Below are 24,874 nucleotides of genomic sequence, written 5' to 3' on the forward strand. Positions count from 1 at the left end.
GACGGAGGTCACAAACTCAGTTTCTCTTGTGGCACGAGTTTATAATTCTTGTGTTTGTCCATTGTGTCAGTCAGTAACAGGACTTTTACAAGACTTACACATGTAATGCTCTCACAGCAACGCTTCCCACACTGTGTTCTGTGCGCTGTGGTTAGGTGTTCTGTAAAAAATTTCAATCCTAGCTGTATTTTTCCTTCTAAAATACTAAATTATGTGTGTGTCAGAAATACTAAAGTATTTGAATTGTATTTAGATTGTAGGTACATTAATATGTATAACACATTTGTAATGGTATTGTTATTATGTGACATGTACTGAAACCGTGAGGCAAAACCACTCCTCCCATTAAAAAACTGTCATATGTTACTTATTTTTATTTTCCAGTCGTTTTCTGCAAAAATAACAAATTTATAAAAACACAACTTAAAAATATTTTCCACATCTAATTTGTTTTGTGTTTCTTTTTCATAAAAATATTTAAAGGTTTAAAGGAGAGTAGTTTTTTGAACAATATTGTCCTTTCTATTTGTGTACAAAAGAACAACACTAACAATCCTTCTTTTGGCTGTTATATTGATCTTTTGTTTTGGGTTTGTATTTAATTTTTATATTTAATTATAGGGTTACTAACCAACCTCCAAATCAGGAGGACAGTTTTTCATTTAGATGATTTTCTCTTTTGTAAAATTAGACTTCTAAAAAAATCTAACTCTTAAATTCTCTTTTGAGAATTACGAGCTGCAATTTCTGCATGAAAACCATCAGAGCACCTTCCCCTTCCCCACCCGGCCTTGCCCCAACCAGCACGTATGTGTTCTGTCAATGCATTCCAAGCCCAAAAGTGTTCCATGGCCAAATTAGTTTGGGAAATGCAGCCTTAGAGGCCACAGTAAGTGAATTTTACACACAGAGATGAAGTGAGACTGGTATAAATAGAGAAGCGTTACTTACCTTGCAACGCTTGTTCTTCGAGAAGCGTTGCTCATGCGTGTGCACACAGCGAGCACATGGCATCGGAAAGTTTTCCTTTAGCAGTTCCCGTCAGGCCAGCAGGGGAGCCCCCCAGAGTAGCACTGATATATTGGCCAATATATACTAGGGTGACCATATTTCCCTAGGCCAAATATTGGACACCCCAAGGGGGAAGTGTCTGCAGCCGCCAAGCAGGTGCAGCTCTCTGGCTGCCCCATGCCATGGAGTGCTGGAACGGGACTGCTGCCCGCGGAAGATGGGAGGGATTGGGTTTGCCAGATGACCCATGCCGCCGGGTGCCGGGAACAGGGCTGCTGCCTCATGAGACCCCCACCTTGGCTTCCCCATGCCTCTGGGTGCCAGGAATGGGGCTGCCACCCCATAGGGGACTTCCCCAGCTGCCCCAGGCCTCCAGGCACCAGGAAAGGGGCTGCCACACTGCAGGGGACCTACCCAGCTGCCCCATACCTCTGGGTGCTAGGAGCAGGGCTGCAGCCCTGTGGGTGAGGTTCCTGAATTCTCCCCATGCCACAGGGAGCCAGGAACAGGGCTGCAGCCCTGCCAGTGCAGCTCCCAGCTTTCCCAAGCCTCAGGGAGCCAGGAACAGAGCTGCAGTCCCACCAGTGCAGCTCCTGTCTTTCCCAAACCATGGGGGGCCAGGAATGCAGCTGCAGCCCTGCCATAAGGGCGGGGGTAACCTCCCTGGTTGGAGGAGCAGCTCCCCGCAGCACCAGGACCCATTATAATCTTTAAAAGGACTGGGGGACTTGCACAACCCACCTCTCACCCCAGCATAACCGGCCTTACTAACCTAGGGACCCGTCTGCTGGCTCCCTCTCCTCTGCTGTCCGTACGTGTGGCCATTGAGCACATGCTCCACCTGTTCTCTTGGCCCACAGCTGCTGCTGTGCTGACCTGGAAGGGCAGCTCAGTAGGGATTGTAAATACAGGACAATTAGCCCCTTTGTTAAAATAAGTCAGGGTGTCTTTCTGGCACTAATATGGGACTGTCCTGGCCAAAATGGGACCAGTGGTCACCCTAATATATACCCCTGCTGGCCTTCCACCCCCTTGGTTCCTTCTTACTAGACTACTCCAAGGAAAGAGAGGCAAGTGGGATTGGGAATGGACATGAGCAACACACCCTGAAGAACAGTTACGAGGTAGGTAACCATTCTTTCTTCTCTGAGTGCTTGCCCATGTCCATTCCATGTAGGTGACTCCAAAGCAGAAATCCCAAGAGGTGGGATCAGAGTTCTAACCTTCTGCTGAGTGGAGGACAGCCCTACCCAGGGCAGCACCCTCCCCAGCCTGATGTGCTAGCACACAGTGGGTGGCAAAGGTGTGGACACAGGACCATGTGGCAGCCTTGCAGATGTCCAGGATCAGGACCTGAGCTACAAAAGCCACAGAGGCAGCCTGTGCTCCCATAGAGTGATCCGTGGGGGGAGGAGCTGGTACCCCTGCCAACCTGTAGCGCTCATTAATGCAGGCAGTGATCTGGATGAAATCTACTGTGTGGAAACTGGCTGACCCTCAGCCATTCTGCAATGGCCACAAAAAGCTGAAGTGACTTACAAAAGGCCTTTGTTCTTTCTGAATAAAAGACTAAGGCCCTTCTAAGTGTGCGGTGCCTGTTCTTTACCGGGTGCATGGGGTCTGGAGGAAAAGACTGTCTGGAATGTGGAGAGAAGAAATAAAGTCAGTTCATTCGGGGGATGTGGCCCATTGTCAGTTGCTAATGTGGAGTTGTGAACTGACAACAGGCCACATCCCCCCTGACTGAACTGACTATTTCTTCTCTCCTCTCTTGATGTTCACAACTCCACATTAACTGCTGATGATGGGCCACTTCCACCCTGACTGAATTAACCCTTGTCAGCTCTGGCCCTCCCCTTTACTGAGACTCCCTCTTTAAATACTCCTCTGAAACCCCCACACTCATGCATCTGATGAAGTGGGTCTTTGCCCACAAAAGCTTATGCTCCAAAATATCTGTTACTCTATGAGGTGCCCCAGGATTTCTTGTTGGTTTTGAAGATACAGACTAACTCGGCTACCTCTCTGATACAAGGTCCAGAAAGTAATCCAGGACCAGGAAATCTATGGGGGACATCCTCTTCTGGGTAGACCATGTATAATACTGCTTCCAATTGGCCAGATAAGTACAACAGACTCTTGGGCCAGGGAGTTAACACCACATCCCCCAGAGCGCCCCTGCTCAAATCCATAGGGAAACAGAACCTCATGAACTTCTTGTTCTGGAGCTTTGGTACAGGTCCAGAAGGAGAAAACCCCAGGGCCATACCCCCTGAAGGGCCCACTCATGGCCAGAGAAGGACCTGCTCAGAAGGTCAGCCAAAATGTTCTGGGTGTCTGGGAGATAGGAGGCAATTGGGTGGACTCTTGCCCCAATGCAGAGGTCCCACAGGTGAAGGGCCTCCCAACACAGGTGATGTGAGCGGGCCCTGCCCTGCCTGTTGATATGAGACCGCCAATGTGTTGTCAGACAGGATGAGGAACAGCTGGCCCTAGAGCTGGGGGAGAAAAGCCGCACCACTTGCTGCTCCCTGATACTGATGTGCAGAAAGAGAACACCGGTCGACCATATGCTTCGTGTCCTTATGTCTCTGAGATGGGCTCCCCAACTGGCGTCTGATGCATCCCATACAAACTGGAGGGTTGGCAGGGGCCTGCAGACGGGGACCCCAGTGTATACCTCCTCGTCGCAGGTCCACCAGTCTGGAGAGTGGAGGACGCTGGGGAGAACCGTCACCACTCTATCTCATGCATCGAAGGACAGTTTGTAGGTCCACACCAGCCACATCTGCAGTGGGCATATGGAACCTGATGTGCTGAATTAGGTACATGCACACTGCCACTAGGCCCAGATGGTGCATGCAGGCCCTTCCCACAGTCATCGTGAATGTGGACCAAACTGTGGACCTGATCACCAGGAAGTGCAATACAGGGAGGGAGGCTCTGGCTGCCATCAAGTCCAGAGTTGTGCCACAAAGTCTATTACTGGAGCAGGCATCAGCGCTGCTCTGGGCACACTGAGGAGTAGGACCAGTTGCTGCAAAAGATCCTGTACTAGGGCAATGTGTGCTCGTACCTGGTTGGCAGAGCATCCCTCCAGGAGCCAGTCATCCAGGTATGGGAACACCTGGACCCCGATGGTGGGGCATAATGAAGGTGGGGAAAAGTATGAGTCTTTTAGATCAAGGGTGGCATACCAGTCTCTGGGAGCCAGGGAAGGGACACCAGATGGGACGTCAGAGTTACCATCGTGAACTTCTTCCTGACTATGAAGGCGTTGAGCTCGAGGAGGTTGAGGATGGGACGCAACCCATACTTTGCCTTGGGGATCAGAAAATAGGGGAAATAAAAACTGGCGCACCTCCTCCCGCAGGAGAATCTCATGAGAGGGGTCCCTGAAGAGGGACAGAGTAGAGGGATGGGAAGAGGGGAGGAAACAGAAGGGGAGAGTGGGTGATAGATTCTCAGACCCGGTGGAAAGGGAACAGGTGGTCCCAGAAGAGAGGGGGTGAGGCTGGTAGGCTGTACTTGAAAATCCTTGGCAAGGCCCTCAGGATTTACCAGACAGGCCCTGGCCTTGGGGCGGGGTTGACTGGTGGTAACACCTGCCATTCCTTCTACCATTTCTGTTGTGGTGGCAGAAGTCAGGACTTGGCCCCTGTTGGGAGGACCTGGGGGCACTGCTGGGCAGCCATGAATATGTATGAATATTGGCATGGGCCAATAGGTATGAATACCCAAGGACTGAAGAGTAGCCCAGGTATCCCTCAGGCTATGCAGACATTGATCCATCTGCTCAGAAAATACAGAGGAGCCCTTGAAGGGGAGGCCCTGGATAGTGGTCAGCAGCTTAGGGGGCACCCCAGAACCTTACTACTAGGAGCTGTGGCATGTGACTAACCCCGTGGCCATGGTATGTGCCACCACATCAAGGGCAGCCTACAGTGCAGCCCTAGAGATGGCCCTGCCCTCCTCCTAGAGGGCTCTAAATTCATCCTTTGAGTCCTTGGGGAACAGCTCTAAGAACTTGTCCATGGAGGCCCAAGTGCTACAGACATAGTGAGACAGCAGCACCTGCTGATTCGCTATGCAACACTGCAGCCCCTCTGAGACGAAGGCCTTCCTGCCCAGCAGGTCCATTTTCTTAGCGTCTCTATTGTTAGGGGTCGCACCAGGTCGCCCCTGCCTGTCCTGCTGGTTCACAGCCTGGACAACCAGGGACCCTGGAGGTAGGTGGGAGAAGAGAGAGTCATTCCCCCTAATGGAGCGCAAAGTACCGGCACTGGTCCCTCTTGGCTGTTGGAGGGATGGAGGCCGAGGCCTGCCAAAGGGACTTAGAGATCTTGGCCACAGTCTTGCTCTATGGAGAGGGGTCACCCTGGTCAGGGGATCCAACTGTAGGTTATCAACCGTGGGGTCAGAGTCGTCAAACGGCCTCTCAGCCTGGATCCCCAGACACTGGGCTAGGCATCGGAGAAGGTCCTGGTGCGCCCTCAAGTCCATTGAGGGCATGGAGGGGAGGGTTTCACCCAGAGTCTTGTCAGGAGAGGAAGATGGAGACCTCTTCAGACACATCTCCCCAAGGGCCTCAGCCTATGACAGTACTTGTGAGGCTGACAGAGAAGGGTCCATAGGTAGCTGGACCACCTGGCCCTCAGGCTCTGACGGACGTGGGCAGAACTGGCCCAGGGGAAGTGAGTGCAGAAAACCAACCATGATCTAGAGGGGCCTGAGCTCTGACTTTGATGATAGGCCCAAGGGGCCCAAAATGGCGACTGAGATGGGCCTGGAGCCTGCATGAGCCATGACTGCAGCAGCTCCGGTGCCAGGGCTGGCTGTGGCCATGGGTGCTGCTGGTGAGCAGAGGGACTCCGGTGTCGGGAACTGTGAGAACAGGACCAGGTGCTGGAGTCTGGACCTGGACCCTCTGGACAACCATGTGGACTCTGCCTCAGCGTTGGTGGAGTACTCCAATGCTGACCAGGGCAAAGTGGAGGCAGATGCCTTCAGCACAGCCAGCAGAGCATGCCAAGCCATCAACTCTGGTTCACCCTGGTGCTGATGGAAGCGGGAGGAGATGTGGGCAGGCATGGGCCAGGCAGGTCCTGAGTGGCGCTGGCAGATACAGCAACTAGGGCTGCGCTCAGTGCCAGGGAGGACACTTTTACTGATGCCAGGGCCAGGGTGGAGGATGCCGGTCCCACCCCTGCAGGCAGTGCCATGCTCAGGTCTGGGGTAGCATGTGAAGTTGCTGTGGTTGAGCACTGCTTCTTAGGCCCCAATGCCAGGGTGCCCAGAGCCTTGGGCTCCAGTTGGTGCCACCCAGGGTCCCAGCCCTTCCCCAGAGGCAGAGGGGACAGTTTGATGAGGTCTCTAGCTGCCTTGAAAGCCTCCGGCATTGAAGGCTCTGGGAAATCTCCCACTGGAATGGCATCCTGGCATGGGCTTCACCGCTTGCCTGACTGAGCAAGCTCAGGCTTGGTGCCTCATGGCACCATGTGCCCCATATGAGGATGCACAGAGGGTACATGCCGGTTGGGCAACCTGCCCCTGCTGGACCCCCTCATCTTCTGAGGCACTGGAGACTGGGAGCAGTGCCAAGGTCTGTGCAGTGCTGGGAAGGCACCCAAGTGGCTGGACACCACTCAACCGAGGCTGGTGTGCTCTGCGTTGCCGGTGCTGTGCCCAAGAGCTGCCTCCATTAGGATGCTCTTGAGGAGCAACTCTTTCCCCCTTGGTCCGAGGTTTGAAAGTCTGGCAAAGCCTCACCCGAGCATGAGGCAAGCAAAGTGTGGGGTCACCACAGGGCACAGGCTTCTGGCAGCTTTTACAGGGTGGTAACAACAAAGGAATAACTGCTAAAGCATGCTTGCTAGCGAGAGCGAGAGCATGTTCCAGCGACCATCAAGGGTGGTAAGAAGGAACCGAGGGGGTGGAAGGCCAGCAGGATACATACTGGCTGATATACTGGTGCCACTCTGGGGGCTCCCCTGCTAACCCAACAGGTACTGCTAAGGGAAAAATTTCTGAAAACACATAAGTGGCAGCACCCATGCTACAGGGAATGGACATGAGCGAGCACTTGAAAAAAAATGGCCTTTATCCCAGTTTACCACTGCTTCACAACAGGTACATCTCATGTTACTATACAGAGCAGAAATAGACATAAAACCCACGAAATTTGGACCTGAAAATTACTTTGAAGTTCCAGGTTCTGCAGATGAAGGGCTTTGGTGCAGGCCCATTTCTACTAATGGTAGCAAGTGAAAGTAATATTAAGACTATCAAACAAAGCAGCAGAAATGTAGAACTTTAAAGACTAACAAAATGATTTACTGGGTGATGAGCTTCCGTGGGACAGACCCACTTCATCAGATCAATTTCATTTCCAATACAGACTGACATTTACAAGTACAGAGGACCAAAAAGAGAAAAAAAAGAAAAAATTGCAATAAAACCTGACAAATCAAATGGGCTAGAAGGAAGGGGTGAAAGGTGGGGGGGAGGAGGTGTTAATTGTCCTGTCTGAGATGACTGAGTATCAAAGGTACCTCACACATTACAAGGACTCTTCTTTCTGTCCCACGAAAGCTCACCTAATAAACCATTTTGCTAGTCTTTAAAGTGCTACTTGACTGCTTTTTGTTTTGATTACAAGGACTCCTTCCCTTCCTTTGATGCTTGTAATTCTCTCAGACAGGACAATTAACGTCCCCCCACCTCTCACCCACTTGCTTCTATCTTATTTGAGTTGTCAGTTTTTATTGCAATTTTTTTTTCATTTTTTTGGTCCTCTGTACTTATAAATGTCAGTCTATATTGGAAATGAAATTGATCCGATGAAGTGGGTCTGTCTCACGAAAGCTCATCACCGAATAAAAAGCTTTGTTAGCCTTTAAAATGCTACATTTCTGCTGCTTTCTTTTGTTGGAATACAGACTAACATGGCTCCCTCTCCGTTTTTATTAAGACTATGTTTAGCAGACAAGGTCATGACTGTCCCTTTCTGTGCACCCTCCAACAAGTGATACAAACATTGATAGTTTCTCTCTGATTGTCTCTTGGGCTATGGCTACATGGCAGCCCTATTTTGAAATAAAATATATCTTATTTGTCTTATACCTTATTTCAAAAACAACACAACCACACACAACATGCATTTCGAAATGGCACCCAGCTATTCCAGGTCCACAGTGCGATTTCAAAATAGCGTCGCTGGAGCCCATTGTGGCTCATTTCAAAATAGTGCTATTCCGTGTCTCAATGGCTTCTGTTTCGAAATCGCCATTCTGAAACAGGCGCTATTCTTCTCGCTTTGAGGGTTATCAATTTCAGAATAATGCACCTGCTGTTTTGAAATGGCGTGTGTGCAGTCAAGACAAAAGCTCAGTTACTTCAAAATAACTGCTGTTATTTTGGAATAACTGTGTGATATAGCCTCAGCCTTGTGGTCCTTGCAGCCATTCCTGATAATGAGGCCACAGAACTCCCCACACACATTATTTTCCACCCTCAGAGTATAGTACTTTACTGGTCTACACAGTAACACTGCATCTTAGTAAAACTTCTGCTCTTCATGTCCCCTAGCAGCCCAATCCTATAGCTCATGCTTCACTAATCCTCCAAAACCACACAAAATGAAGCCATTAGACCTCGGGCACTTATCTACTTTTCTAACCAAGACACAATTGCTCCTCTTCTGTGAGGGAGGATGGGAGGGAAATTGAAGGCCAAGTCAAAGTAAGAATCCCATTGTAGTTTGACTCCAGGAAATCGGGTGCCCTCTCTCTTTCCAGGGCAAGGAATTCCTCTGACAAGCTCTGCACATTAGCAAGTTCCCATGTGAAATGCATGTTGGAATTTGCTAGTTACCAAAGAGCATTAAAATATCTGTAAAGCATTCCCTCTTCAGTGCTCATACACAGGGTTACCATTGTATGACTTACTCCGACTGTGTGGTCCAGGGCTCATACCAGGCTTCCTGTTTGACCCACATAAATCCTACAGTTTGGAAACCAAGGCAGATGACAATCTGAGACAGAACTGAGCAGAGAAGTTGACCTGAGATGAGACCTGAAGGTGGCCTTTGTGCAACAAGCTGCTTCCAAGCAGGATTTAAACTCACTGTAATGAAAGAAAGAAAATCAAGGATGGTTTACTATCTGCACATTTCCCAAGTATTTACCTTTTATGGCATTAAGCTGTGCACGTGTGAGAAGCTAGGAGTGTGATTCCCCTGCACACCATAATCGTGGCAGCTTTTCTCGGATTTGCAGAGGAGTGAGTAGCCACAGTAGCACAAGCTGTACCTGTTTGAAATTTGGGGGACGTGCACTTGGCTGGGCTCAGCCATGCCTCTGGATTACCATGGCTGCATAGCTGTTTACACTCACGCTAACTTGATGAGAGCTAGTACAAGTAAGTGTACATAAACAGAGGATTCACAAACCACCCTCACGACCTAAATGAAGCTTCAGAGCATTTTACTTGAAACTAGGGCTGTCAAGCAAATAAAAAAATTATTTGTGATTAACTGCATTATTAAACAATAGAACACCATTTATTTAAACACTTTTGGATGTTTTCTACATTTTGCAATACATTAATTGCAATTACAATAGAAAATACAAAGTTTATAGTGCTGACTTTATTTTTATTATAAATATTTGCATTGTGAAAAACAAGAGTATTTTTCAGTTCACTTAATATAAGTCCTTGTAACTTAATCTCTTTAATCATGAAAGTTGAATTTAAAAACGTAGAATTAGGTACAAAAAACACCCCACATTCACAAATAAAAACGTAAAACTTTAGAGATTATGGGTCACAGTCCTACATTTTGTTCACCCAATCACTCAAACAAGTTTGTTCACCACATTTGCATGAAATAACACTGTCTGCTTCTTGTTCACGTCACCAGAACGCAAGAACAGGTGTTCTGATGGCACTGTAGTCACAGGCGTTGCAAGATATTTGCATGCCAGATGTGCTTTCATGCCCGTTTATGTTTTAACCCCCTTTCCAGAGGGAGGACATGCATATGCTGATGACAGGTTCTGGATGGTAACAATTCAAAGCAGTGCGGACTGATGCATGTTCATTTGCATCAAGTCAGATGCCACCAGCAGAGGGGTGGATTGTCTTTTTTGGTGGTTCAGGTTCAGTAGTTCTGCACAAGAGGGTTGCTCTTTGAAGACTTCTGAAAGCATGCTCCACACTTTCTCTTTCTCAGATTTTGGAAGGCATTTCAGATTCTTAAACCTTGGGTCAAGTGCTATAGCTATCTTTAGAAATCTCATGCTGATATTTTCTTTGAGTTTTCTCAAATCTGCAGTGAAACTGTGTTCTTAAAATGAACAAGGTGCTGAGTCATCACCAGTATTCCGGGTAAGATGAGTGCCTACAGCTGGTAACATCTATTTCTCTTGGTGGTGCACATCCGCACATACCTTGGTGTACACAAAATTTATTTTTCTTATAGATGGAAAAAATTAGAGGGAACACTCAGCATGAAATATATGGCAGAATGAGGGTACAACACAGCCAGAGACACCTACTCCCCCTCAAGGAGTTCAGTCAAAGCTTTAATTAAAAGCATTCTTTTTTTAGTAAATGCCATCAGCATGGAAGCATGTCCTCTAAAACATCAAACAAAGCATGAAAGGGCATACAAATGTTCAGCATGCGTATCTACCTTGCAATGCTTGCTACAAAAGTCCAAAGGTGAATGCTTCTTGTCACTTTCTGGTGATAACGTAAACAAGAGGCAGGAGGCATTATATCCCACAAATGTGATGGATAAGTTTGTTTGCCTGAGTGACTGGCTGAAGTAGTAGTAAGACTGGGTGGACTTGTAGACTAAAGTTTTGTATTGATTTGTTTTTGAGTGCATTTATGTAACAAAAAAAATCTATTGTAAGTTGCACTTTCACAATGAAGAAGAGCTTGAACTACAGTATTTGTATGAGGTGAACTGAAAAATACTGTTTATTATTTTACAGTGCAAATATCTGAGCAATGTACAGTTGGTATTTTGTGTTGTAACTGAAACCAATGTATTTGAAAATACAGAAAAACTTGCACAAATATTTAATAAATTTCAATTGGTATTCTGTTTAGCAGTGTGATTTAAACTGTAATTAATGATGAAATTTGTACTGTTCAAAGTTGCTTTGATGGTTCTAAGTCCTATTCATGTGTAGCAGTTTAAACAAACAGCATCGTGATAGGCTGCTGCCACAGGGATGGAGAAAACCAGCCTCCCACTGACTAACCCAGTTTTGTGGCACCCAGGAGAGCCAAGGGATGGGGAGCCAAAGTAAAAGCAGTGGTAGATTGACTTTCCCATCTTCATAGCACATGTAAGAGTCAGCAACAATTAAGGTTCTCTGTCTCTCTCTCCAGACAGTATGCCTCAATTTCAAAAGCTATTTCTTAGCCCTGGGCAACAATTTTTCTGTAAACATCACCTGACGTAATCACTATCTGAATGCTTTTCAAGTGTGGATCAATACACACGTCTGCAGCACAGGGGAGAATGTAATCTTGTGGGCATAAAAAATTCACCTAGTAAAATGTGAACAACCAAGTGTAATCACACTGAGGTGTTTTGGATGAAAAGAGCCTTAACTCTTTAAATAACGCTGATTTGCTTTGCTCAAATATCAGCCTCACTGTCCTGCCAAAAGTTGCAATCATGAGACATCCTAGCTGTTAATCAACTCTGTGTGGTGAAACATTGCATACTTGAGCTCACTCCAGCTTTGTGTAGTACGTAGACAATGCAGTGCTTAATTAACACACTGTTTTGGGGGATAATCACACAGTTTTGTTTTTCTCCTGCACTCCCTCAAGGGGAGACAGTAGGAAGGGAAGGAGAGAAGGAGCTTCCTCTGCTCTTGCCAGCCAGTGTGTCACATGCGATGTGGAAGGTCAATTCCTTCTCCTACTTACCCCCCCTCTCCCCGTGCACAAAGATAGGGGAACATCCTGCAATGAAACAGTAGCTACAAAGCATTCCCTATTGCTGAATGAAAGCAGAAGTCACAAGATAAAAGGTACAAGGGCTACAAGAGACCTGTGGCTGCATGAGAACCAAGAATATGCTTACTCACCTAGCAGATGTAACTAAAAATGAGCATTTAGACCTTTCAAATGAACAATGGGATTCAAAACACAAAATAACTTTTTTTTTACTTCCAGGTTTATGTATTTATTTATTTAAAATAGCTCATCTCCCTCCCACAATATAGCTACATGCAGCACTACTGAAGAAAGATTTAGAGCAACACATGTCAGAAACATGTCTACTTTATCAGACAGGTTACTCATACTTTTGAGATGGTACCCTCCCTTGTCAAAAATGCAGAATCCATGTTGATGTTAGTGTGGATATTTAACAAGAGGGTAAAAAGTAAGTATGTGCTTGAGACCTACATTTGCTCCATTTCGATACCTGATTATACCTCCAATTGCTAACAGAACAGAACAGAAGTCACTACAATACTCACTAGTAAAGACAACAACCAAAATGATTGCCAGATCGATGAAAAGAAACTGGAAATCTCCCAAATTGCTCAGGATCTACACAGAAAACACAGGTGCAACATTACTTATTCTCATTAAGAAACTTTTTACTGCTTTAAAAATAATTCTTTACATGAACACTTGCATACAAAGTTTATAAACAACATGTTAATCCAACAATGGGCTAAGTGTCCAAAGTCTGAGAGTGATGTGCACCTTGAAGGTTCAAACCCTGTGGTCGCAATGTACTGTATGACTACAGCATGCAGATTCAAACAAACATCTACATATTTTTTAAATGTAAGTTGCTCACTGGCCAAATTAGTAAAATAACAATGCTGCCTATACCTAGCGAACAAAGTAAGTATTCTACAGAAGAAAATCCCAAATCACATGGCAGCTGCCACTTCAAAAGTCCCTTACAAGTAATTGTATTCTGAATTAATGTTACAAAGGCGAACTACCAATAATAGTTAAAGTGGAGGGAATTTCCACTGAGAGCATTTAAATTCAATCACTTAGTCATTCCCACCAAAATACACATAACCCATTTTCTTCCCCACAACTTAGTACCTCCTAGTTGTTCTATCCCAAGCTGTATGTCATTACTGATGTGGGCTTTTGTGTTTTGCAGTACAGTTCCTTTCCTAGTTACTGATAACATGGCATGGTAATCAACAGAAAAAACAGGTCTTCATTCCACACATTCTGATAGGTTTTTGTACTGTATGTACCTAGAGAGTGCAATGACTCCACCACAGCAGTTCTGAGAGTGGTTTCAACCTGCACATGGGTTTTTCTGCCCTTAATAAAAATAAAATACTACCACAGTATTTCCTGTACTAACTACAGAGAAGGACATGAAGTACAGTGCCTAACATGGTAATCATGTTACCTAGTCATCAGAGCCAAAACTGTGATAGTTTTAGATGATCTATTATCTATAGAATGAAGGTTGAAAGAATCTTCCCATAATCACCAAAACCCCAAAGAAATTTACAGTACATTAAGTTGTACCAACCAGATGTTAACTTGCTTAAACCTTTTGAAATACATATAATAATGTTTGAGTGCTATATTGTCAAATACTCACAGAATACAGTAGAGTAACGCTGAAATACTGGATAATGCTGTACAAAGCCATAAACTTAAATACACAAAAGGAAGTTATTAAAGCAGCACGGCCTTCCCTGTAAAAACAAATACATCCATATAACTAAAGCTATTTGAGACAATAATTATACCCTGGCGAGCAAAAAGATAGCTGACTCTGAACAGAATAGCAAATGCAGAGACATTTTCTGCTGCAATATTGAAAGGTCAGAAAAATGAGGGGGCAAGAATACATTTGACGACTAATCACAGAATATGCCACCTACAGAGAATCAGCAAATTTCTGCTTAATGCTATTTAATTTTAAAAAGCTTTACTGGAAAATTAATAAAGAAGATAAAAAGCACCTTTTTTCTGGAGACCATCTATGATGGCACATTTTTACTCAACAGATATGTTCCTTATGGGCACTCAGAATCAGAATGCTAGCTTCAGGAACACAAATTACTTTAAAGTATTTATTACAGAATCTGCACAGTTGTATTAGACTGAACCAGATTCCATTCTGGCTCACGTATCAGTCAGTTGTAAACCAAGTTCCAGCTGACGGGACAAAAATAAGTTCTTGGCATCCCTATCTGACAATTCAGTGGGTTTTCCCCTAAAGTCATCACTAAGGGCACAAATTGAATTTTTATTGCTGGTGATTATGCCCAAGCAGGAAAGAACATCACATGCCTCTCAGATCCCATGTTAAGTTTGCAGGGACTGACAATACCTAGAAAGAGACACCTTTATAAACAGAAACAGAGTAAATCTGGTTCAGTAATCCTTGAGAGAAACATGAAACCCCAAGTACAATCCTTTACTACTACAGAGATGAACTTATACTAAGGGCATGAATAGAATCTGTGGCACAAGCAGTGGATTCTTCTGCCCTGAATGGTCTCTCTTCAAGAGCACAGATATTAGGATTGTTATCTAAATCTTCCTATAAACTTAAAAAAAAATCTTGCTTTTTAATGGCAACAAAACAATTAATACCTAGGAAATTTAATACCTTGAGACAACTTTGCGTGGCTTCCAGCTCTCTCATAACCTTAAGGAAGAAATTAATTTTATGTGGATAAAAATTGAGATAAAAACATGGGATCATGCTGTGGAAATACAACACACTATTCACATTATTTATTAAAGAAAAAAACATTAAGGGTTAGGTCTGATCATCTGGATCCAAACTGGGTCCTCTCAGATCAGACAATAGATGGAGAAAAGCAAACATTCACTGCTTTAATTTCCTATTGCTGGCATACAGGATATTATCTGGCACACTGTATCTCCTTATGGGAAACACCTTGCTGCAAATTCTGCACGTTACCTGATCAGGTTTGGCACACAGGAAATACTGGGAGATCTGGAGGTGAATGGTGATGCCACAGAAGCCTCAAGTTCAGACAGCGATATACCACCATGGGCCTTCTTTAGTGCCTGCCAGTTATCATGAAGATAGTTAGAAATTTTTTCAATAATCTTCTTGCTTTAAAATTCTCATTAATGTGAAAATAGCTCCTTAAAAAAACAAAAGCATACTTACACCGCAGTCATTTGCACCATCTCCACACATGCCAACATAATAACTATAAAGAACAGAGATGTTTCAGCATTCTACTTCATGGAAAACCTCGAATACTTACTCAATTATACTGAGCACTTATGTGGCATTATGCTTCCCAAGTGCTGTACAGACATTAACAAATCCTCAGTTTAGCAGGTTATTGTTATTACTATCATGTAGATGGAGAAATAGAGGCAGAAATGTTAAGTGACTTGCCCTAAGCCAAGAAGCATGTAGACGTCATCACCAGGATTAGAACTCAGAAGCATTCCCATACTTAATCTATTACACCTACAGTATGCTGCCTATATAAGCTTGGGAAAAGTGTATCTTGCAATATTTTGTTACTTATTTTTCAACCAATTATTTCCAAGGTGTCGGATAGACACTAACAATAGAAAGACCTATGTAAGAAAAAAAACCTCTGCAGCAGTAAACCAGCCATTAAACTAATCCCCACTTAAAAAAAAAAGTAGGAGCCAATGTGATTGCACATGAATGACTGAATACTCAGAATTAATTGCGTAAATATTTACTTGTTTAATAAGTAGAAATTAATTGAGGATAAACCCAGTAATAAAATTAATTAATAAACCAAGTAATAAAATTTTTGATTATGACTCAAAGGCATATTGGTCAAGTTAGTGTTACTTTAGTCTAAATTAATGTTGTACCAAATTAAATACTTCAACTACAGCCTCCTAAAAAAACAGCTATTTTATAAAAGTTGTTTCAGAGTCCTCCGGTAAATGATACGGTTTTTGAAACAGCTCTATGAACTGTACAAATTGCCAACTGAAAAGCTTTTATCTAGTCTTTTGACCAGGCTGAATGTAAACAGCTCACAGTAAAAAGATTTGTTTCACCTAAGATTATTTTTGTCGTGCACTGAACACAACATTTTCATAAACAAATAAATACTCACTCTACATTTTGTAAAGCTTCCACTAGCTGGGTTTTCTGATCAGGGGCCATGCGGGCAAACACGGTGCCATGCAACACCAGCTGAAAGACAACAGATTTCTTACCAACCCCTTAGGCTACGTGTACACTACCAGATAAATTCAATTTTACTAAATTTGATTTTGTAACTCTGGGTTTCATAAATTCAATTTTGAGTATCCTCACTTCCCATAAAGTCCACAAAAGTCAAATTTGTGCTGCCACATTAGAGTGGCCAAACATTGACTGCTGCAGCAGTGCATTGTGGAAACCTACCCCACAGTTCCCTCAGCCCTGCGTTGTGCACTCTTCCCCCCGTCCCCCGTGCCCTGCTGCATGCCCACTGCTGGCACCACTCACCCTGCTGCCTGGGTCCCTGTAGCTTGGGGGAGCCAGGAAACCGGCCAGCACAGCAGCCCTGGTCAGCTTCCAGGCTCCTGATGGCGCTGCTGCACCTGATTCCTGGCTCCCCACCATTCACGGAAGCTGGAAAAATGACCAGTGAGGCACCTGGCTCTCTGCTGCACCTGGCTCCCAGCTCCCGCAAGCCAAGCACAGCTGTGCCAGTCAGCCTCTGGAAGCTAATGAATTAAACTCAAAGACCTGGCACTTCCACAGTAGCCTTCATTCAAACTGTTAAATTTGAACTTGATGCTACCCCTACCTGGTTCCGACAGTATTATGCTATCCACATTAGTGCTCCCTCAATCAAGCTAATGGTATTTACAGTGAAGACAGTCACTTGGTACAACTGAGCTAACTGCCTTAAACTGAAATTTTTTTTGTAGCGTAGATGTAGCCTTAGTCACTGTAAAACCTGCACAGCATCAAAAAGGCCAAACACAAATCAAGTTACTAACCTTGGGCACAAGATCCTGAAAATGCTCCAGTATCACTGCAAATGACTTTCCATTCATTGCAAAATGGTATTTAGTCAGCTGCAAGTCCTCAAGACTTTCATGGACCAATTTAATTGGAATATCCTGTATCAAAACAAGGAACTCATTACATTATTTACTTACCTATATTGTTTGTATTTTCTTAAACCACTACATAAATGAGCAACAGAAAATGGCATCTTTGGGGGAAAAAAGCTGTAACAGAGATTGCTGGGAATTTTACTTTGAGCTGCAGGAAATCTTGTAAGACTAAATCACTCTTACTTACTGGAAAAAAAATCTGTGGTTTATCACACAGTTAATTATAAATATTTTTGAACAAACTTTTTAACAGAAATAAATTTTGATGTATGAAAGTCACTTATAGCTGCAGCATCAAACTACCAGTTATTTTTAACATGTGTCTAGAGTAGCATTTATGATATGTTACTCCAGGTTAGTGTCTCATGACTTAAAGCAGTAAGCAGAAATAGAGTGTGCAGAATGAAGAGGCCCCAGGCACAGTCATCTTCAAGTCACTAGTCTCGTATGTGAGGAAGATGCTGTATCTGTAGCCAGCCTCTACTACTGGACAGTTTTTTGGTTGCTTCAGAGACTCCCCTGCAGCACTGACAATGAACAGGAGGATTTTACACTGACTCAAGTGGGAACAAGAACAAGTCATAAAATGGGGGCAATTTAACACTATATAACATATTTTGGGGTGGTACCTTTATGCAGGCTGATGTTCAGTAAAGCTGTTGTCTTTGAGACAAGTTTCAAAACATTCATAAAATACCTTTCATAAAGGGCTTTAAAATTATGCTGCTCTGCCACAGCTAGCTGATGGCTTGCCAGCTGTAACTCTGGTTAGGAATTTGGTGTCCTGGGCCAATGGATAGCTTCTGCAATAGAAAGGCACAGCCGATTGGTCAACTGAGTGCATCTGACTCAGATTTCCTCAAATGGCCTAAAAAGAGAAGTTACTCACCGTAGTAACGGTGGTTCTTCAAGATGTGTCCCCGTGGGTGCTCCACAATTGGTGTTGGGCTCGCCCGGCGCCACAGATCGGAAATCTTCCAGCAGTTTCTCCTGGATCGCGCATGTGCCGGTGCGCACCGCTCCCTAGCGCGTCCCCGGCCACATGCGCGATCCGGTCCCCGCCAGTTCCTTGACCAACCGCCTTGGATGCTCCTGAAAGACACTAGACAGAGATCCGAAGTGGGGAGGATGGGCGGGTGGTGGAGCACCCATGGGAACACATCTCGAAGAACCACCGTTACTACGGTGAGTAACTTCTCTTTCTTCATCGAGTGTCCCCGTGGGTGCTCCACAATAGGTGACTACCCAGCAGTAACCCAAGAAAGGAGGTGGGTAATCGGTTTATGTGCAGCTTGCCCCCGAAAGGGCTGCTGTCGAGAGGCGGGTATCCTCTTGGAATACCTGATGTAGGGCATAATGCTTGGTGAAGGTGTCATAGGATGACCAGGTCGCCGCTCTACAGATGTCCTTCAACGCAATGCCCTTAAAGAAGGCTGTTGACACCGCCACCGCCCTGGTGGAGTGAGCCCTAGGCGGGGCCAGCAAAGGAGTCTTTCAAAGCTCACAGCACATTTTTATACAGGACACAATGTGCTTTGAGATTCTCTGTGAAGAGAGACCTTCTCCTTTTGACCTGGGAGCGAGAGAGACTAGAAGCCTGTCTGTTTTCCGGAAGGACTTAGTTCTGTCTATGTAGAAGGCCAATGCCCTCCTCACATCCAGTAGATGCAGGCGTGCCTCCTTGCTGGAGCTGTGAGGCTTCGGGTAAAACGAGGGTAAAACTATTGGTTCGTTAAGATGGAACTGTGAAGAAACTTTTGGAACAAAGGCTGGGTGCAGCCGTAAGGTTACCGCCTCCTTTGAGGACACTGTGCAGGGTGGCGTTGCCATAACTGCTGCGAGCTCACTCACCCTGCGAGCTGACGTAATTGCAAGGAGGAAGGTTGTTTTTATCATAAGGAGATGTAGAGGAACCATGGCTAATGGTTCAAAAGGTGGACCCGTGAGCGTGCTGAGCACCAAGTCCAGGTTCCACGATGGTGGAAGCGGTTTCCGAGGGGGGTACAGGTTTACCAACCCCTTCAAGAACCTGGTAACGATAGGATGGGCAAATACCGTGGGCCCCTCCTCTGTATGCTGAAAAGCTGATATAGCGGCGAGGTGGACTTTTAGCGAAGATCAGGAAAGTCCGCCCCTCTTGAGGTCCAATAAGTATTCAAGTATTATTGGTATAGGAACGTCAAGGGGAGCTAACTGCTTGGCGGAACACCAGGCTGTGAATCGAGTCCATGTCTGCTTATAAGTCTTCCTGGTGGAGGTCCTTCGGCTACTTTCCAGGACTTCTTGTACTCCCTCCGTGCATGTACTTTCTAAGGAGCTGAGCCATGGATAAGCCATGCTTGTAGGTGCAGACTCTGAGGGTTTGGGTGCACTATGGACCCCTGGGCCTGCGTGAGTAGGTCTGGCGCCACTGGTAGAGGGAGCGGTGGGCCGTCCGACATGCGCAGAAGCAAGGGAAACCATTGCTGCTGATTCCACGTTGGGACTACTAGTTTCATGGGAGCTCTCTCCCTTCTGGCTTTCTGCAAGACCTTGTGGATAAGCGCTGTGGGGGGGAACGCGTAAAGTAGGGGGCCCTTCCATGGAATCATGAATGCGTCCCCCAGGGACCCCCGCCCCACTCCTGCCCTGGAGCAGCACTGGGGACACTTCTTGTTGTGCTGTGTGGCGAACAGATCGATTTGGGGAAACCCCCATGTATGAAAGATCGGTCGTAGCAGATCGGAGCGGATCTGCCGTTCGTGCGTGAGTGCGAAGCGCCTGCTCAGCTGATCTGCTTTCACGTTGAGAGCGCCCGGCAAGTACGATGCTTTCAACGTAACGTTGTTGGCGATGCACCAGTTCCACAGTCGGACTGCTTCTGCACAAAGGGCACGGGATCTGGCTCCTCCCTGTCGATTTATGTAGAACATAGTGGAGGTATTGTCTGTATTGATCCTGACTACTTTGCCCTATATGTGTTCTCGGAAATGCTTGCAGGCATTGAACACTGCTCTGAGCTCCAGTATGTTTATGTGCAGTGACTGTTCCGCAGGGGACCATAGCCCTTGTGTCACCTTGTCGCCGATGTGCGCTCCCCATCCTATGTGGGAGGCGTCGGTAGTAAGAAAAATAGAAATTTGTGGTTGGTGAAAGGGCACCCCGGCTAGCAAGTTCTTGGGGTTTACCCACCACGGCAGGGATCTGCGCACCTCTGTCGTGGATGACACCACCCTGTGAACAGTGTGGGATGCCGGTTTGTAGACGCTCGCCACCCAATGTTGTAGGCTTCGCATGTGCAATCTGGCATTCTATACCACAAACGTCGCTGCCGCCATATGGCCCAGCAGCTGTAAGCACGTTAAGACCGGCACCGTGGGGCTGTATGTAATGACTTGCACCAGCGTACTGATGGCGCGAAAGCGGGCGTCGGGCAGATACACCCTTGCCGTGATAGAGTTTATACGTGCCCCTATGAACTCTATGTCCTGTGTGGGGTCGGTCTTTGACTTCGCGAGGTTGATGACTAAGCCCAGCGAAGAAAACGTGTCCGCTGTGACGCGTATCATGCGTAGGACCTCTGCCTTCGAGGCCCCTTTCAATAGGCAGTCATCCAGGTATGGAAATATAAATACCCCCTGTCTGTGCAGGTAGGCTGACACCACTGCCAGGGTTTTGGTAAAGACTCTGGGGGCCAAGGAGAGGCCGAACGGAAGAACCCTGTACTGGAAGTGTTCCTTGCTGACCATGAAGCGGAGGAAGCACCTGTGTGCCGGGTGGATCGTTATATGAAAGTAAGCATCTTGTAAGTCGAGGGCTGCAAACCAATCTCCATCGTCCAGTGCCATGAGTATGGAGGCGACTGTAATCATCTGAAAACGTTGCTTGCGCAAGTAGCGGCTGAGGCCCCGAAGATCTAAGATGGGCCTCCAGCCTCCTGTTTTCTTCTCTGTGAGGAAGTAGCATGAATAAAGTCCCTTCCCCTGGAATTGTTCCGGCACTCTTTCCACCGCCTCTATGAACATAAGGTGGTCCACCTTCTGTTTGAGCCTCGCCTCGTGGGTAGCATCCTGGAGGTGGGGCCTGGAGGGAGGCTTCGTCGGTGGGAGCGACTGGAAAGGGATCGCATAACCCGTGGCTATGATCTCCAGCACCCATTTGTCTGCCGTGATCTTTTGCCATTGGGATTGAAACGGTCTGAGGCGATGATGGAACATGAGATGAGAGTGGCATTGCGCAATGGGAGTGATAGTGCAGCCCTTGACATGCTCGTCAAACTTGTTGCCTTTGGGCCTGTCCCGAGGGGGTACGGCTTTGTTGAGAACGTCGCCTGGGAGTTCTGTACTGTTGCTGCTGTTGATGTCACCCTTGGTCGTAGCTCCATTGATACTGCGCACGCTGTGGTTGGTACGGGTAGTGTCTTTGCTGAGGGTACAATTTTTTCTTCCTATATGGAGGGGTATAAACACCCAGGGTTCTAAGTGTAGCTCTCGAGTCCTTACTGGAGTGGAGGACCGAGTCGGTTGAGTCTGCAAACAACTTTTGCGTGTCGAAGGGAAGAGCCACGATCTTCGCCTGTAGATCCCTCGGGATGCCTGATGTCTGGAGCCAGGATTGAGCGTGCCGCCGTATCTGCCACATCCAGGGCGATCTGGACTCCCGTCCTCGAAGCTGCGTAGCCCTCTTGCACAATTGCCTTCAACACCGGCTTCTTATCTTCTGGAAGTGAATCCATGAGAGAAGTAAGCCTGGAGTAATTATCAAAGTTATGGTTCGCTAGGTGTGCCGCATAATTTGCCATTCTCAGTAGCAGGGTGGAAGAGGAATATACCTTCCTGCCGAACAGCTCTAACTTCTTGGCATCTTTGTCCGATCCCCCCGATTTGTACTGAGAAGTCTTTGACCTCTGCTGGGACGATTCGACCACCAATGAGTTCGGTTGTGGGTGACTGAGGAGGAACTCCATGCCCTCTGCCGGAACGAAGTACTTCTTATCCGCTCTCTTGTTCACAGGCGGAACAGAGGCCGGAGTCTGCCACATGGTAGTGGCTGACTCCATAATGGCTTCGTCCAGCGGGATAGCAATTTTGGATGAAACTGGGGGTCTCAAATTTTTCAGGAGTTTGTGATGTTTCTCCTGCACTTCTGCCGTCTGAATGCCTTACGTGAAAGCCACCCTTTTAAACAGCTCCTGAAACTGTTTAAGGTCATCCGGGGGAGCGACATCCCTGGGGGCCATGGCCTTATCTGGGGAGGATGAGGAGGAACCACTAGGGTAAACTTCCCTCGAACTCTCAGGTTCCTGCAGCCGATGGTACACCTGCTCGCTGGAGGATTGCGAAGGAAAGTCTCGGGGTTCTAAAATTAACTCCCCTTGAGATAACTGAGTTTCCATCCCCGAACGGGAGTGCCCACAGGGGTGTTGGACAGCCGGGGGGGACTTGCCCCTGGGCGTAGGCCTGGGGTGTCTGTGTCCAGCATGATAAGAACAACCATGGCAGCACGGGCACGGGGACAGAGACCTGGACCACTCTCGGGGTGTGTACCCCCGATGCCAGGGAGAGCGAGACCTCCGCGATGACACAGATAGTGGTGACACTGGTTTGTGATAGTACTCCAGTGGATCCAGGCCCAGAAAGGGTGAAGGTGGCCCAAGCCATGGTGACATTGGTTGGAGGAACGGAGAAGGAGGTTCTGGATAAGCCAGTGGAGACCCAGGCCTTCTGGGAGACGTGTGTAGCACAGGGGGAGGGCTTGTTGCTAGCAGCAGCGCAGCCCTGTCCAGAGAAGGGCTGCGGTGCCGGGCTTTTGCTTTTGCCTTTCTCCGCCCCTGCGGGGCTGGCACCGCCCCCTCCTGCGCCGGGGATCTTGGCCCCACTGTCGGCGCCGCGCTCGGCCCGCTCAGCGGCGGTGCTGTGCGGATAACGTCCTCCGGTGCCTGCAGGGTCCGTGCCTGTTGGCCCCGCACCGCTGGTACCGCAGGGGTCGGTGCCGCTGGTTCCAGCGCTTGCCTTGCCGACGCTCTAGGCGCCACACGTGCCGGCTATTTCGTAATCGGAGGCTCAGCCTCTGCCACATGCGCTGCCACGGTGCCGCTTGCCTGAGGATGTGGCTGGGGGCTGTGTGCTCCGCCCGTCCCACTTGCTGAAACTGCTGGCAGGGATCGAGCTGGGGAGAGCTTCCTCCGTTTTTGCACCGAGGGGGTGAGAGAAGCTGCCTTCCTCTTGTGGAACCCAGAGGGCCCTTCTGATTGCCTCTCCGGCACGTCTGGCTGGAGGGCCTTATCAAGCAAGAGCATTTTAAGATGCATTTCTGTCTTTCCTGGCCCTGGCCGTGAGCTTAGCACAGTGGGAACACTTCTGGGTAACGTGTGATTCCCCCAAGCATCGGATGCATTCACTATGCCCATCGGAGGCCGGCATAGCTTCGCAGCAGGACTCACACTTTTTAAAGCCTGAAGAAGCCATCACAGTGAGTCTGTACTGTTAATAGGGTACTTAGCACCTAGTCCGTGCCTGTTTCCCCGAATCGCAGACACCCGCCTGCAGGCAGCAGGCGGCCTACTGGCCTTCATGTCCACTCCTCTTCTCCGCTCCTCTCTCTCTCTCTTTTACTGTCTAATCTGACTCTGGCCGTAGCCTGAGCGGATTCCGTCTGCAGCCGATGGCGGTTGAGAAGGAACTGGCGGGGACCGGATCGCGCACGTGGCCGGGGACGCACAAGGGAGTGGCGTGCGCTGGCACATGCACGATCCAGGAGAAACTGCGGGAAGATTTCAGATCTGTGGCGCCGGGCGAGCCCGACACCTATTGTGGAGCACCCACGGGGACACTCGATGAAGAACAATTATTCCAGACTGAAAATGAATCAACTTAGTTGCTAATTCAATCAACCAGAGTTCAGTGAATGATCAAATCAGAGGAATTTTTCTCCAAACCTGCAGTTCTATACCAGTCCTATGTTATGAATGGTAGTATCGTGCTATACTTCTGCTACTGCCTTCCACTTTATTTCCAGTTGTAAGTTAAGTAGCGCATTTATTATCATCTGTACAACTATACACTAGAATAATTTAAGGAAAATCAATAAATAAACCTAGCAGTAAATCTCATGTTAACTCTCGCTGAGATAAAGCAATGTAGAATTACCTGTGAGTTAATGGCTGGTGATGAATTAGTGCATTTTGAGAGGGTATCTGCATAATGCCAGTTTATCCTGGCAACCTGCCCATCCTTTGGAGGTAGCGCTTCAGCAATAATGACCTTATCCTGAGGTAGAATCATTCCACAGTCTCGAGCCACAGAGATAGCAGTTAACATGTTATCACCTTTTCAGCAAGTAAAGAAAAAGGTGTTTTACTAAACAGATGGCAATATAAAACAAAACAGCAGAAATTTAGCACTTTGAAGACTACCAAATAATTTATTCAGTGATGAGTTTTTGTGGGACAGACCCACTTCTTCAGATCCATCTCCTTTCCAATACAGACTGAAATTTATAAGTACAAAGGACCCAAAAAATATTGCAATAAAAACTGATAAATCAAATAGGACTGAAGGAGAGAAAAGAGAGGAGGCGGGATGTTAAGTGTCCTGCCTGAGATAATTATAAGCATAATTATAATTATGATAATCACAAGTACAGACTAACACAGCTACTTCTCTGTTTCATGGCAGTACAGATGATTATCAGGAACAGAACATGCCTGAGTAAATCTGCTTTAAAATAGCTGCACATCTTTCTGACTGGCAGGAAAGACCTGGGTAAC

At 46.8% G+C, this 24,874-nt stretch overlaps 1 protein-coding gene across 5 annotated transcripts in view; it reads right to left on the reverse strand.

The window, feature by feature from the left end:
- Positions 1 to 24,874, reverse strand: part of ATP13A3 (ATPase 13A3) — a 151,202-nt gene that overhangs the window by 16,793 nt on the left and 109,535 nt on the right. For all 5 annotated transcript variants that reach the window (XM_075004720.1, XM_075004723.1, XM_075004722.1 and 2 more), the window contains 8 exons: positions 24,255 to 24,433; positions 17,008 to 17,130; positions 16,131 to 16,210; positions 15,185 to 15,227; positions 14,969 to 15,078; positions 13,631 to 13,727; positions 12,522 to 12,594; positions 8,958 to 9,135 (listed from right to left, as the gene is read on the reverse strand). In XM_075004720.1, the coding sequence (XP_074860821.1) occupies positions 8,958 to 9,135; positions 12,522 to 12,594; positions 13,631 to 13,727; positions 14,969 to 15,078; positions 15,185 to 15,227; positions 16,131 to 16,210; positions 17,008 to 17,130; positions 24,255 to 24,433 (883 nt within the window). The remainder of the gene's footprint in view (positions 1 to 8,957; positions 9,136 to 12,521; positions 12,595 to 13,630; positions 13,728 to 14,968; positions 15,079 to 15,184; positions 15,228 to 16,130; positions 16,211 to 17,007; positions 17,131 to 24,254; positions 24,434 to 24,874) is intronic.

This window comes from Carettochelys insculpta, chromosome 10 (genome assembly GCF_033958435.1).
Source record: "Carettochelys insculpta isolate YL-2023 chromosome 10, ASM3395843v1, whole genome shotgun sequence".
Classification (NCBI taxonomy): Eukaryota; Metazoa; Chordata; order Testudines; family Carettochelyidae; genus Carettochelys; species Carettochelys insculpta.